The sequence below is a fragment of the Centroberyx affinis genome, unplaced genomic scaffold, assembly GCF_046629955.1.
Source record: "Centroberyx affinis isolate AG114_WGS23_722 - 3 ecotype Tasmania unplaced genomic scaffold, CSIRO-AGI_Caff_v1 ptg000195l_1, whole genome shotgun sequence".
NCBI lineage: Eukaryota > Metazoa > Chordata > Actinopteri > Beryciformes > Berycidae > Centroberyx > Centroberyx affinis.
Genome location: NW_027278888.1, coordinates 112,027 through 127,524, shown reverse-complemented (window position 1 = coordinate 127,524; position 15,498 = coordinate 112,027). Strand labels below are relative to the sequence as shown.

At 42.4% G+C, this 15,498-nt stretch overlaps 1 protein-coding gene across 1 annotated transcript; it reads left to right on the top strand.

Moving 5' to 3' along the window:
* ddhd1b (DDHD domain containing 1b) lies at positions 1-14,316 on the top strand. The gene is made up of 13 exons (XM_071538359.1): positions 1-754; positions 2,046-2,222; positions 2,938-3,066; positions 4,693-4,840; positions 5,328-5,437; positions 5,801-5,907; positions 6,622-6,878; positions 7,978-8,053; positions 8,317-8,466; positions 9,485-9,549; positions 10,004-10,182; positions 12,903-13,160; positions 14,132-14,316. Exons 1-13 carry the CDS (start codon positions 1-3, stop codon positions 14,314-14,316), a joined length of 2,595 nt encoding a protein of 864 aa, XP_071394460.1.
* The last annotated feature ends 1,182 nt before the right edge of the window (positions 14,317-15,498 follow it).

The following is a 15,498-nucleotide window of genomic DNA, read 5'->3' as shown; positions in this document are numbered from 1 at the left end:
ATGAGCAATTTAAAGGATAAATCGACTGTCCGCCAACAGAGCTCGGAGAATAACTCTGTCAGCAGTAATGACTGGGATATGGCAAATGATGTGTTTGTGTCCTGCTACGACGAGGACCCGATGGGAGAGACCGTTATTCCCGGGGAGATGGACCCGGTGCAGCCCGGCTTGGACAGACACCTGCCGCTGTTACGAGGGGACCACCACCGGTTATCCCAGGATGGCATGATGCTGGGCCTGGTGGAGGAAGAATATTCGGGAGCAGCGTATCTGGACATCGACCCAAACTACACCGAAAGTGACGGGAATGTCACCACCAAGAAACGGAACCGGTCCAACGGCTCCAGGCACCGGGGTGAAGTCGTCACGGAGCTGGGGCCGGAGGAGGTCCGGTGGTTTTACAAAGAAGACAAGCGGACGTGGAAGCCATTTGTCGGACACGACTCTTTAAAAATCGAGGTCGTCTACCGGAGATTCTGCGAGTTGAACCCTGACAAGGTCAAACGCCCCAGCGGTCCCACCGAGGCCGAGGGGGAGGCCGCCGGGTCCGAGGTCCAGCCGGAGAGCGCGGCAGACGGGGGAAGTGTCCAGGCGGAACCGGCGGTGCAGCGGGGCGGGCGGGAGCGGGGCTCGGTGTCCGAGGACAGGAGGGACCTGGACGGCATCAGCATCAACGTGGAGGCTGTGTGTGTCAGAGGGGGGCTCTATGAAGTGGACGTCAAGGAGAAGGAGTGCTACCCGGTGTACTGGAACCGTGAGCATGAATATTGTTTATGTCATATTGTTTATGATATGATGACTAGACTACTACTAGCGTTATTCTTACTAATGCTACTACTGTAACTACTATCTCCACTACTATCCCCACTATTACTACCACTACTATTACCACTACTACCATTACTCTTACAAGTGTTGTTACTACTACCAGCAGTACTATCACAACTACCACTACCAGTACTAGTACTACTACTACTACTACTATTAATTAAACAGTACTACTGCTACTATTACCACCTCTACTACCACTACTAATACTACCTACACCACTGCTATTACTAGCACTACAACTATTACTACTATTACTACTATTACTACTACTAGCCTACTACTACTGTTGGTGCTACAATTACTACACCTACTATTACTGTGACTGCTACTAATTAAAAAATAGGCTACTACTATTTCCACTATTACTACTATTACTACTACTACTGTTACATCCTCTGCTACTACATCTACTAATAATTAAAAAGCGCTAGTAGTACCACTATTACCACCAGTGCCACTACTACTACAACTACTACAACTATTACTGCTACTTCTCCTCCCACTACTACTAATTATAAAAGTTTATGTGCCCTTGAGCCAGACATTTAATCCCTGAGTGCTTTGCTGGAACTGCTCAGTAAATGCACTGTGGCCAGCAGTAAATGTGCTGGGCAGCTTGCAGGTGTGTGTGTGTGTGTGTGTATGTGTATGTGTGTGTAACTGTCCCTCCCCCTGCAGCTATTTCCTCAGACCATTGCCGTAATGTTGCTATACATACTCAATCTGCCTTGTTAAATAAGTTTTAATTCTACTATTAATACTTCTACTACTACTGCTACCACTACTACTGCTACAACTATTATTAATAATACTACTAATAATAACAGTAGTAGAAGAGTCAGTACTAGTGTTGAAGACCTATCTGTACAAAATCTATCCTTCAGCAGAGCAATGTTACAGTAAACATCCTCCCATTTTTTTGCTGTTTTCATACGATTCTCCTCCTTGTTTTGTTTTTGATAGAACTCAGTTCCTACTAACAAACTCACTTGTTTCATCTTGTTGTTAGTTTCACTTTCTTCTTTCAGGACGAGACATTTTTAGAATGGCCCGTCTGTTTTTTTTTGTCTCACTCGCACAGTTTGCATCTCTTTTTTCCTCTCTCTTTTTTAAAGTGCTTTTTTTAATCTTCTGTATGGGATGTGCCGTTAAACCAAGCCTAAACTTTTAAACCTTTTTAAACGGTGTCATAAACGTCCCGTCGTGTCCCTCAGAACAAGACCGTATTCCTGTGATGCGGGGTCAGTGGTTCATCGACGGCACCTGGCTTCCCCTGGAGGAGGACGAGAGCGACCTCATCGAGCTGGAGCATCTCGCCCGTTTCCGGGGGCAACAGATGAGGGACACCTACGAGATGGAGGCGGTGACCACAACGGTGGACAGCAAGGACGGTAGGGGGGATGGTGTGACTGTGTGTGTGTGTGTGTGCAAGAGAGAGAGAGAGAGAGAGAGAGAGAGAGGGAGAGAGAGGGATGTGAGATGTATGTGAGGGAGAAAATAGACTGTGTTAGAGGTGTGCGTTAATTTGTGCGGGTGTTTGTTATATGTGTGTGAGAAATTAGACTGCGAGAGAGAGGTGTGTGTGTTAGCTGGGAAGACGTGTGTGTGTGACAGCGTTAGAGATGTGTGTGTGTGGAAATTAGTGTGTGTGTGAGAGAGACAGATGGAGAGGTAAGAAGAGAGAGAGGTAAAGAGAGAGGCAGGTAGAGAGAGGTTGGAGGTGGAGGTGAGAGGGTAAATAGGTGAGTGTGTGTGTGTGTGTGTGTGTGTGTGTTGGGGGGGTACCCCTGCCATTCAGAACAGGACCACAAAACAAGTCAGGTGATCCTATTTTAGCTGACTACAGCTGAACCAAAAGGACGTGCAGAAGCTCACCTGAGAGGAGAGGAGGTGGAGGGAAAAATAGACTTCAATGCAATGGAGTTTCATGCACACACACACACACACACAGACACACACACACACATATACACACACCCACCATCAGGGGGAAATGGGAGTTATAAAATCTCCAGAGACGGTGTTTGTTTTAATTAAGTTGGATGAATTATGTCGCTGTGTGTTAATCACCGCCCCTGCGACTCTCTCTCTCTCTCTCTCTCCCAGCGATCCACAGTCTGAAGCTGAGCCGGAGCCATGTGGACTGGCACAGCGTGGACGAGGTGTATCTGTACAGCGACGCCACCACCTCCAAGATCGCACGCACCGTCACGCAGAAACTGGGCTTCTCCAAAGGTACGTGGATCAGATTTGAGAAGATACAGAGCGTGGCACACTGTCCGTGAAAAGTGAAGTTGCTGGAGTCAAAAAAAGGTGCTCTTGGGAACCAGGGAGTTAGATCATGAAGATGTAACTCCCTGTAATGTAATGTATCACTAGTCATCAATGTAAGCCAATATAATAAAGGCTTTTGAATATTTTTCACTGCAAAAAGTGTGCCTTGGTATTATTTTTGAGATTGGCCCTTTTTTTTTTACATTTTTATACAGTATTTTGCATTTTCCAGTACTAGAGGCCATGAGCTATCTCTCTACACGACACACAATCGATTTGTTCTCAGATCTTTGTGTTATTTGTTATCTGGTGTTATTTGTTTGCTTTTAATCAGTTAATCAGTGCTGACACGTCACAAGACAGTCAGTCAATGCATCAATGCAGGATTGACACACAAGGTGAAGGTCCAATACAGGGCCAAACCTATAGTGCAGACCAAGAAGTAGAATGTGACAGTAGACTAAACAGGGATCCCTACTGATCAAGGACAGGGAATTTGATCAATTCTCTGGGCAAGTCATGGAATATCAGAGAATTTTACAAATAAGGGAATTCACAGGAATATACCAGACTGTATTTTACAACTTGTGTCACACATCCATTGCATTAGATGGTGGTTTTCAGCTTGTGTGGCCACTTCACCACAGCCAAAGCCAAACTGCAGTGGAAACAAGACTGGTTACTGATTTACAGCTTTTCTGAGCTGAAAAACAGCATTAACAAACCATGAAGGATTAGTGGGTCATAGAAGCAGGCTGACTTTTATGCTGCGTTCCATTCAAAGTCTGACGTCAGAAGTTCTCAGTTGAAATTTCCGACCTCTGACCTCGAGATTTAAGTTTGCTTAGTGTAAAATACTGTTACCCATGCAACCGCTAATGCAGTGTCAATTAGGGCTGCAACTAACGATTATTTTCATTGTCGATTAATCTGTCAATTATTTTCTCGATTAATTGATTAGTTGTTTGGTCTATAAAATGTCAGAAAATGGTGGAAAATGTGGATCAGTGTTTCCCAAAGCCCAAGATGACGTCCTCAAATGTCTTGTGTTGTCCACAACCCAAAGATATTCAGTTTACTGTTATAGAGGAGTAAAGAAACCAGAAAATATTCACATTTAAGAAGCTGGAATCTGAGAATTTTGACTTATTTTTCTTAAAAAATTACTCAAACCGATTAATCGATTATCAAAATAGTTGGCAGTTAATTTAATAGTTGACAACTAATCGATTAATCGTTGCAGCTCTAGTGTCAATTATATTTGGCATTTTAGAGTTTCTGGAATTCTGACTTAAAGGGCCATTCCACTGCATTTTTCCTAGTAGGAACGCAAAATTTCTGACCTCCAACTTTGAATGGAACGCAGCATCTGTTGTGGAAAGTTATTTAAAAAGTCTGGGAATTTTACATCAAGGCCATAGCCATGAAAAAAAAGCTCCAGAGTTGTACTTTTTGTCTCTGGGGCTATACAAGTCTGCACCTTTATTTCTGACAGTGTGAGAACCCTGACTAAACAAACATAGACACATTACTAGTATATACATGCAGTATCAGCTCAGACAGTGATGCTCCCTCCTGCGTCCCCAGCCTCCAGCAGCGGGACCCGTCTCCACCGGGGGTACGTGGAGGAGGCGGCGCCCGAGGACACGCCGCCCGAAACCACGCACATCGTCTTCGTGGTCCACGGCATCGGCCAGAAGATGGACCAGGGCCGCATCATCAGGAACACCAGCATGTGAGTGAACGGGAGTTTTAGATTAGATTTTTATTTTTATATAGTTTTCAGTTTTTATTTGAGTTTCAGTTAAGTTTTGGTTAGTTGTCAGTGTGGTTTTGGCTGTTTTTGTTAAGTTGTTTTTTTTGTTTCATTTCTAGTTGTAGTATTTTTGGTAGGGGCGGTATTTTTTGAAGGTATTATAATAGAAGAGCAAAATCTTTTTCTTTTTTATTTATTTACATTAATTTTTCAATTAGCATTCAGTAAAAATGGATGAAAATTCTCTACCCAAAATTCATTCTCTTTTTTTTCTACCCTGCACATAAAAAGACAAGAAAAGACTTGTTTTTATTTATATTTCAGTTTACAACAAGGTTTTTGAACACCTAGTTTATGTCTTAGTTTATGTCTTAGTTTTAGTTTACGATAACTCTTCTGGAGGTTGGAGACGGGGAAGAAGAATAACGCTAAGTGTTACTGAGTTGTTGTCTTGGCTGGTGTGCAGGATGAGAGACGCTGCCAGGAAGATGGAGGAGAAGCATTTCTCCGATCGCACCACGGAGCATGTGGAGTTCCTTCCTGTGGAGTGGAGGTCCAAACTGGCTCTGGACGGAGGTACCAGGCTTCCCCAAACTTTCTGGCTCTCGACCAGAGCAGACCGAAACAAAGCGATGCCCTCGCTGCACGCTTTAACATGCTGAGTGATGATTTTCAATTTTCCTTTATCAGGCTATTTTATTTGATTGATTATTAGAAGAAGCCTAGAGGGAGGGAATATTCAATATTTCACAAGAAAATGGCATCTATCATCAAGATTGAAAACATGATAATAAATGTGTATACTAGAGATATATTTTTTCCCATTCCATAAATCATGGGGGGATTATATTTGTGATATATTAAGTTTTTGGAGTATCTGCTGACTGTGTTTGATGCTGTGTGTGTGTGTGTGTGTGTGTGTGTGTGTTGTTCCTGCAGACACAGTGGACTCCATCACCCCAGACAAAGTGCGAGGTCTCAGAGACATGCTGAACAGCAGCGCCATGGACATCATGTACTACACCAGCCCTCTGTACAGAGACGAGGTGAGACTCCTTCCCGTCTTTCTCTCTCTCTCTCTCTTTCTCTCTCTCTCTCCCTATTCTCTGCTCTGGTACAGCAGATAAAGAAATAGATGCAACCTACTTCTGTGTTCTCGCAGCCGTTCTGCCGTAGTTTGTTCCCGTCACATCGGTGGCATTTTGGGGATGCGAGTCTCATGAGCCTGTAGTCAGCTCCTCCAGTCAGAAGTAATGTATTGAAACCAGACTCAGTCCTGGCTCAGCTGGTTTGCATAACACTGAATAATGGTACTGCCTGATTTGGAAACATTAGATTATTTAATTGAGACAATGAAACAAATCTATTTAAATAAGTTAAACTCGATTAAAAAAAAGTTACAACTGAAGTAAATAATTCACTTATTTGCATTAGTGTGTGTTGGATCTGGCCGCTTCTGCAACACTGCACTGCCTCATAGAAACTTGGCTTCAAGGACTGAAATTTTCATGCAAAGTATGAGGCAGTCAAACAAGTTTAGCATGTGTTTGGAGGCTGTGAAAGAAATGTGAACTTTTGTAGTTTTTGTATACACTTTAAAAAGTAAAATAAAGGCTTATTTTTACATCTACAAGTCATTTTCTGCATGAAACGTACCCAAAAGTAAGATGGTCAGATGGTTAGGCTTCAATAAGCTGATTTGAGGAGTGTGTGTGTGTGTGTGTGTGTGTGTGTGTGTGTGTGTGTGTGTGTGTGTGCAGATCACCAGGGGTCTGACCCTGGAGCTGAATCGCCTCTACACGCTCTTCTGCTCGCGGAACCCCGAGTTCGAGGAGAACGGGAAGGTTTCCATCGTGTCGCACTCGCTGGGCTGCGTCATCACCTTCGACATCATGACGGGCTGGGACCCGGTGCGCTTTCATCATCAAGAGGCGCCGGACCCGGAGGAGACGGAAGCCCGCTGGCCGAGCCACGAGGAGCGCCACCTGCAGGAGCAACTGAGACTGACGCGACTCAGGTACTGCAGCGCTCTTTATTCTGCTGATGGGAGTTTCATTCAAGAAAGTCCAAATCTATTTTATTGAAGATTTCAAAGATACTTGTAATTAGGGCTGAACGATTTTGAAAAAATATCTAATTTTGACTGATATTGCAATTGTGATATTAGAGGGAATGATAATTTTTACATCATTATTCTCATTCTCATTGAAAAACGTATTAAAATGATTATGGTGTGATTTTTGCGAGGATCTGTACCAAACAAAGATGTTTTCTTAAGTCTGTAGAATATGATGTGTAGGCCAGGACATCTCTGCAGCACCACAATATTTCAATTATTATGGTATTTTGACACACATTTTGCCTTTAACAAAAATTGCGCCTCCTGCGATTTGAAAATTGCAGTAGGCCATATTGCGATTTCGATTAATTGTTCAGCCCTACTTGTAATCCTTTTAAATGTTGCTATTTTGTAAGCAGAGGTCTTAACTTTGGTAGTAAGTTTTATTTACATGATGAGAATCATTTTGTCAGACTAAAAGCCCTATTCACATGGGACTAATATTCCATCGGGACATCCAGTGATCTGCAATCATTGTGGAGATCGTTGGGGATTTTAATCCCATGCGAATCTGCTATGTCTGTATTTTAGAAAGTCAAAATTCCAGCACAAATTAGCTCCTGTATTTTGGTGAAGGCAAGGCTCCCCTGATAATACTGACAGCGTCTGAATCGAACTGTAATTTCAGCTGTAATTTGTCTTTGGCGTGCGATTGCTGTCTTCCTCCTGTAATGAAAAATGGAGGCAGTAGTGGAATCGATAGAGGAAGGTTCAGAATGCATTTTCAGCACAAACGTCAAGTTTTACTTTGTAAATCAGAAGGGGACAAATTGTAAAATCTTGACCTTATACAACTGTATCCAATGCATTTCATGACACACATAAAGACCCATATAATACTAGTCCCATGTGAATAGGGCTTAAGTGCTTTTCAAATGGCGGATGTCTCATTTTGGCAGTCTTTAAGTTTAAAACAGCCTGGTAGGCACATAGCTGTCTAGAATTTAAGTAATATTTATTGTGTATAATCTGAGTATAATATCCATGTCTCTTACAGGTTGAGGGACTTGGAGGATCAGTTCCAGCGTTTGCAGACCTCCTCGTCTGTAGCAGTGCCCCCCTTGAAATTCAAGGTAATGTTGACGTGTTTTACTGTATATGTGTAACCAATGGTTACAGGCCACTGGCAAGCATTTGCCCATGGCGTGTCTCAAACCAGCAACCCCTCCGCTCATCAGCATCACATGACAACATAGGTTTAACGACTGTCGTTTCTGATCTGCATCTTGAAAAAGATCCAATTCAAATGATTAAGGAGGGCTGTGGGATTCAACCAGCGACCTTCCAGTCATAATCCTGCCTCTCTAACCTGGAGGCTGCTGTGTGTGTGTTGCAGGTGGAGAACTTCTTCTGCATGGGCTCTCCTCTGGCTGTTTTCTTGGCGTTACGAGGGATCCGTCCAGGAAACAACGGTGTGCAGGACCACATCCTGCCCACGTCTATCTGCCAGCGTCTCTTCAACATATTCCATCCCACCGACCCTGTGGTGAGCCGCCTTTCACCACAACACCCACTGTGTGTTATAGGTGCTTAGGCTTTGGAGTAGATTTATAACTGGTAGTTATAGTTTATACGTACGTTTTATATTCATTTTTGCCATTTAGCTGATGCTCTTATCCAGATCAACTAATGCAGTCACAGCTTCCACCTTTGCAGATCTGTCACCTGTAGCTTGTGAAATGCAACACCCTCTTTGATGACTCTTTTGTGATGTGAAAAAAAACACCATCGCATCGTTGTCTCTCCACTCTCACTTTTTCTCAACTGAAAAAACTCTCTCCACCTACATATATATATGTTGAAGGGCATTCTGGGAAATGTAGGAAATTACTAACTGAAGTAGAAGTAGATGAGGCAGGTTGAGGGAAAGTGGGTTCACCAAAAAAGTAAATCACAACACTTCATCACAAAATATATCTATATTTTATATTCATTTTTGCCATTTAGCTGATACTCTTATCCAGATCAATTTACATTAGAATAACCTTAAATTCCTTGATCATCAAAAACTAGAAAATAGAGCAAAAGTCTGCAAGAGAAGTGCTTGGAAAGGAAATAACAGCAGAGGTAAAAAAGATAGAAAGGATTATTTTTACTTCAAGACAAGAGCAAGTAGAGACAGATGTTATGGGAGAGAGAAAAAATCAAGATGACAAACAATGACACAAATTACATCAAAACAAATGGTACAAAAAGATCAAAATGCATAAATAACAAGTATGGGAAATAAATTGAGAGTATGGTAGTGAATGAGAGAAAGTGTGTGTCTTATTGCTGTTGTTGAGTGAAAATCTCATACCAAACAATCACCTTAAGGATTAAGACAAACTTTGATTGGCAGAAAAGATTGGCAGCCATAGAGGACTGTATAATTCTTTAGTTCAAGTAAAAACATTAATAAATAAATTGACACAATTTTGAGATTTTTACCCGACTGCAGCGTTTTTATTCATATTAAAAGTATGTATTTTATGTAAGCATGTATTGTTTTTTTTCATTTCCAGGCATACAGATTGGAGCCCCTCGTCTTAAAGCACTACAGCAACATTTCACCTGTTCAAATACACTGGTAAGACCAGTCATGTCATTTTATTAGTATAAGAGCCTAACAGACAAAATACTGTTTCTGTATCTGTCTCTCTCTCCTCTCATTTGTCTGTGTTTTTCTATTACTTTTGACATGTTTTCTTGGGAAGTGCAATGCAAAAAAAACACCACAGCAGTGACTTGAACTTAAATCTCCACCTTACCAACATTATAACCAACCAATAGTAAAGAGTTCAAGGGTCAGAAACACAATAGATGACAATATATCTGACAAAATGCTCCTGTGTCCATAGTCTGATCATGTACGATAGGAAAGTGTGAGGCAAGTAATATAAGCCGGGAAGAAAAGCTGTAAATATTTATTTGAAGAAGAAGACAGGTGCATGATTATAGAGCGTGATGATGAAGTGCCAGAAAATGAAATAAGAGCTGAGGAGAGAGACGGGTAGAAATGATTTTTTCCGTCGCCCTGGCAGGTATAACACCACCAGCCCGACGCCGTACGACCAGATCCGGCCCACGCTGCTGAACCCGCTGAAGGAGAGCGCGTCGGTGTCGGACACGGAGAGCATCCCCAGCCCCTGCACCTCGCCCCCCCAGGCCCGACGGCACTACGGAGAGTCCATCACCAACCTGGGCAAGGCCAGCATCATGGGTGAGGAGACGGGGAGGGGTTATGGGCCTATGGATGACAGACAGACCGATAGATAGATAGCGAGGGCTTGTTTCTAGAGCTGCCATTTTGCAATCAAGAGACGTTCAACAATCATACAGGGAGAAATCCATCGTAGAGGAGGCAGAGAGACCAAAATCAGCCTTTTATTTTAGTGCTCCAAATTCTCCAAGAATTTGGAGCACTAAAATAAAAGGCTGAGTTCTATAACTTCAACACACACTAAAAATCAATACTCTACTAACCCATGGAGAATTTAAAACCATGATCACAAACCTCCCTGCCTCAATGTGTAACTGTTTTAAATGATTTTCTTTATTCTCATCTATGTCTTGTCCTATTTATTTAAAAACTTTGAACTTGTTTGTAACTCGACATCATTGTAAATGAGGGCAACCTCAATGGTTTTTCGAGTTTTAATAAAGGTTTGAAATGAAATGAAATGAAATGAAATTCTCCACCCACAGTTAGCACGAAATAGACCAGAATGCAATGCAGTCACAGCTTCCACCTTTGCAGATCTGTCGCCTGTAGCCTGTGAAATGCAACACCCTCTTTGACGACTTTTTTTGTAATGTGAAAAAAAAACCCACCACTGCGTCGTTGTCTCTCCACTCTCACTTTTTCTCAACTGAAAAAACTCTCTCCGACTACAGCAGAGAGAGAGCCCTCTTTCTCTGGGGTTGTTGAAGGGCATGCTGGGAAATGTAGGAAATCACTAACTGAAGTAGAAGTAGATGAGGCAGGTTGAGGGAAAGTGAGTAAACCAAAAAAATACACTTCATCACAAAATAACTCCTGGAATGTATTGAACACAAATTAATGATATCTAACAGTGTAAAAATGTGAGAGGATGGGTTTTTTCCTCCAAGTATCCAGATTCTGTAAGCCAAACTCGAGGACTTAAACTGTGACGGACTGTGATATTGAAACCCAAACTAAAATCCCCCCTCGGCCACAAACAGCCACAAAGATATTGCGAGGAACGACTTGATCTGAGCCGAGGGAGACAGGAGTTGCTTGCATAGCCGATATTGTAGCAGGACAAGCAGTGGACAGCAAAGCGCAGCCTAAACAGATCAATAGAGTGCAATTACCTCTTGTCTCCCGGACTGACAGTGTGGGGCCGTGATGCTACTTTTCCTTTATGCATCAGATGTGGAGTGGAGAGTGAACAGCACTCTAAAGGGCACTTTAAACTGACGACAGGCTGCAGGGGGATGGTTACTGTGCAGTAAACTGTGGACTTGCTCCCTACTGAATGTTTCCTATGCGTTCATTCAGCTGTTACTGTTCCAGAGAATGAGAAATTAAAGTAACAGTATGACTTAAACTAGGCCTAATTTACATCTAAAAAACAAAAAAAAAAACAGGTGTATTCTTGATTAATGATATTAGTTGTGATAAGAATTGTATCCAGTATCCAGACAAAAAAGGATTTCAGCCTGTACTAGGAAGGTTCAGTCTTATACAGCAGCGGTTCTCAACATGGGGTCCGGGGACCACCAGCGGTCCTTGAGGGAGTTCCAGGGGGTCCCCAGCAAGTTGATGAATTGTTAAACTTCAGCATTATTTCATTTATAAGAAGTTAACACAATTAGTAGTACTACAATAGTAGTTCACTGTTATCTCTCTGCCTACAGTACAGATAGTCATGGAATTCTGGACAAAATCATATCCACCAATAAAAAAAAAGATTTGAGTCAGACAAAATCTCATCAAATGGGGGTCCGTGGCTCTAATGTGGACTAAATTAGGGGTCCTTGATATGAAAAAGGTTGAGAATCACCGTTATACAGAATAGAATCTGTTATGTAATTTGGAAGAAATTGAAAATTAAATTCATTTTATTTTCTGTTCTTTTCTTTTATATGATGAGGTGGGAAGTTTGCTTTACAACAGAATTACTTCAATTTCTGCTTTTATTTTTATTTGGTTAGATGATTATGACAGAGGTGAGATCTACTTAAGAAAAGGTGGATTCTACGTGGAAACTTTACTATCTGTAAAGCCTGGGAAAAACAGCAACATACTTTTCCTGATGCCTGAGTTTGTTATACTCACACAGACTGCATGGCACCTGAATCGAATCAAATCAAATCAAAACCATAAATAGGACCAAAACAGGGACAGAAGTGGAACCTAAACTAAAAAATACCCCCAATCACAGAGGAAACACTGTGTAGTTGGCTTATGTCTCTTCCCTGTGGTTTCTAGTGGTGACAAGAACAGTTGTTTTAACTTGGTTCTTTCAGGCTGTTGGACAGTAGTGAACTGATTCAGGAACGGTTCGTTTGATTCACCTTCGTACCTTTGAAGTAAACTACGTCTACTGGCATGAATTTGGACTCACTTAAATCTGTAAAGACTGAACTTTTTGGCAGAATAGGGCCTACCCAACATGCAGCGTCTGGGCATTAGTTTGATTCAGCAGCTTTTGCGTTCCTGGTTCTGGTTTTTACATGTAAAAACCAGAACCTGATTAAATGCTCACTGACCAAGAGTAAACTCCTAAACTGAATAGTTTTTTCAGTGTGAAACCACGTCCAATACAGCAACTGAGCTACTAACCCAAATACTAGTAACTGAATTGCTGCGAACGAATCATATAGTATCATCAACCAATTCAATTTGTTCACTTTAAAGTATTGTTCAAGTGAATGAATGATCGATACTTGAACTAGCAGTCTCTCCTCCCTCAGGTGCTGCGAGTATCGGGAAAGGAATCGGAGGAATCCTGTTTTCCCGCTTTTCCCGCTCCAGCGGCCAGGTGGGCGGAGTGGAGGAGGAGCCGTCCGACTCGGAGGGCGGAGCCTCCGAGGTGGAGAACGCGGGATCGGGAGAAGAGGGAGCGACGGCGACGGACGGCGAGGAGAAGGAGAAACAGAAGGAGGAGGAGAGGAGGGAGGTGGAGCCCGCCATGTCCCAGTCCACCTCAGCTATCATGGACAGCACCTCGCGTAAGTAGAGTTAATCATAATTACATTTACTCCTGTGGTAGAAGTACTATCCTTCACACAACAGATCTGATTCCAGTCCTTGTAACTTTAGCTAAGCATGATGGACTTGTCTGCCTCTTCTTCTCTGGTGTTCATATCAGTTAATAACACATGAAGAAACAGCTGAATATGAGGTACTGCTGGCTATCAGATGTCAACATCCATCTCCTTATACCCATAAAACCTTGTATTTTGGGGTTGTTTCCTGTAGTTTGTTTGGATTATGTTCTCACTCCTAACAAACCGCACTGCAGTTCACTGGTTAAGAGGACAGAGACTCGCATTTTCAGGCGTCTTGGTACCGTTATTTGGTGCCACCATAGTTCGAATGGCATTGTTCTCTCCTGGCCAAACACACCAAACTAAAGGAGTAAATGCTCCAGAAATTGAATAAACCGATTGGTGTGAACTTGCCTTGAGACATCATCATGCACTTATAACCTTTTTCTAAAATGGAATGTTAATTTTTCTTTTACTTTTGAGTAGGGCTGAACAATTAATCAAAATTTTATCAAAATCGCAATATGGCCTGCTGCAATTTTCAAATCGCAGGAGGCTGAATATTTGTTAAAGGTGAAATGTGTGTCAAAATACCATTTTAAATTAAATATTGTGGTGCTGCAGAGATGTCCTGGCCTACACATCATATTCTACAGACTTAAGAAAACATCTTTGTTTGGTACAGATCCCCGCAAAAATCACACCATAATAATTGTAATACGTTTTTCAATGAAAATTAGAATAATGATGTAAAAATGATCATTCCCTCTAATATCGCAAATCATATCGCAATTGCAATATCAGTCAAAATAATCGCAATTAGATATTTTTTCAAAATCGTTCAGCCCTACTTTTGAGTGCAGTTTCCTCTCTTCTCTACAAATGGGACAAGGGTTCATGGTCTGTAACTTCTCTTCTCTTCTGTGTTCCAGTGGAGTTGGAGCGACGCATCGACTTCGAGCTGCGGGAGGGCCTGGTGGAGAGCCGCTATTGGTCGGCGGTGACCTCGCACACGGCCTACTGGTGCTCCCACGACGTGGCTCTGTTCCTCCTCACCTTCATGTACAGACAGCAAGACCCGCCCGAGCCTGCAGAAGACAACCCAGACACGTCATAACCAAGCGCACACCAACACACACCAGGGTTGGGCTCAATTCACTTTCTATTCCTTTTCAAATGTAAACTTGAAGCCTAATTCACATAATAATGATAGAGCCTTCATTCTCAATCATTTTATTTATTAGTTTGATAGGGACAATGCAAATGAACATAGTGCCACTTCAACTGGTTACAAACAAGTTGATGCAACTGACTTTTCTTAAAATGAGAAAAAAGGAAGAAAATATCAAGGTTACATACAATTATGAAGCATAATTTAAAGAAGGAGAAATGGAAAGACCAACAAATAACAATAAAATAAGCGAGTGATTTACATTAGATGATTAAAAATTCATACAGCTCTGATTTTTAATTTAATTTCTTTATAGATTGGAGATAAGAGCTTTTCTGTTGCTCGAGATTTCCAGTTTTTGAATTCTGAACTCATTATGGAACAACAATCCACAAAAGTGATTAATCATTATTTATTAGACTGGAAGAACATTTTGATTGCCAAATATTACAATAATAAAAGACTGCTAGAATTGACTGAATTGAAAATGAATTGACCCAACACAGACGCATGCACTCATGACCCGCCATGACTCACACACACACACACACACACACACACACAAAACAGTTGCTATCACCGACCTATTTTACACACAAAACATCTCATTGCCTCCCAGTTTACACACTCTCACCTTGATGACCTTTGAACCAGACTGAGCGGACATATACTGTGCATTCGGGACCCCCCCCCCACGCCCCTCCCTGCCCCCCCCCCTCCCCCCCAGTGAAGTATCTGCGCTCATTTTACCAAAGCCTGTCCTGTTCCCTGCTCCTTTCTCCCGATAATGAGGACTGTTCGCTTTCCTGTCCGAAATCCCATCCTGCTGTCGTTGGCTGTATCGGTGACTGTCTCTCTTCTTGCCAATTACAATGACTGCCCCCCCCCCCCCTCCCTCTTCCCCCCTACCCTCCTTTCCTCCTGCTGATGGCTGTGCTTGGTCGGCCGTACAGTGCTCTTTTCCGTCGACTCGCTCCTGAAACTGTAGCCATAGCGAAAGCCTCGACGCTCGTTCCGGGTCTTGCCTCTTGAGAAACAGGTCGATCCTTTAATTTCTCACTAATCCGACGCCTCAGACGACGAGAGCGTAGGAGCCCCGTGTGGTCATGTGACCCTGTCCTGAGACGG

Coding starts and splice junctions, on each gene's coding strand:
- ddhd1b (XM_071538359.1), top strand. CDS start 1: ATGAGCAATTTAAAGGATAAATCGACTGTCCGCCAACAGAGCTCGGAG. Junction 2,223..2,937: donor AACGGTGGACAGCAAGGACG/GTAGGGGGGATG, acceptor TCTCTCTCCCAG/CGATCCACAGTCTGAAGCTG. Junction 5,438..5,800: donor CAAACTGGCTCTGGACGGAG/GTACCAGGCTTC, acceptor TTGTTCCTGCAG/ACACAGTGGACTCCATCACC.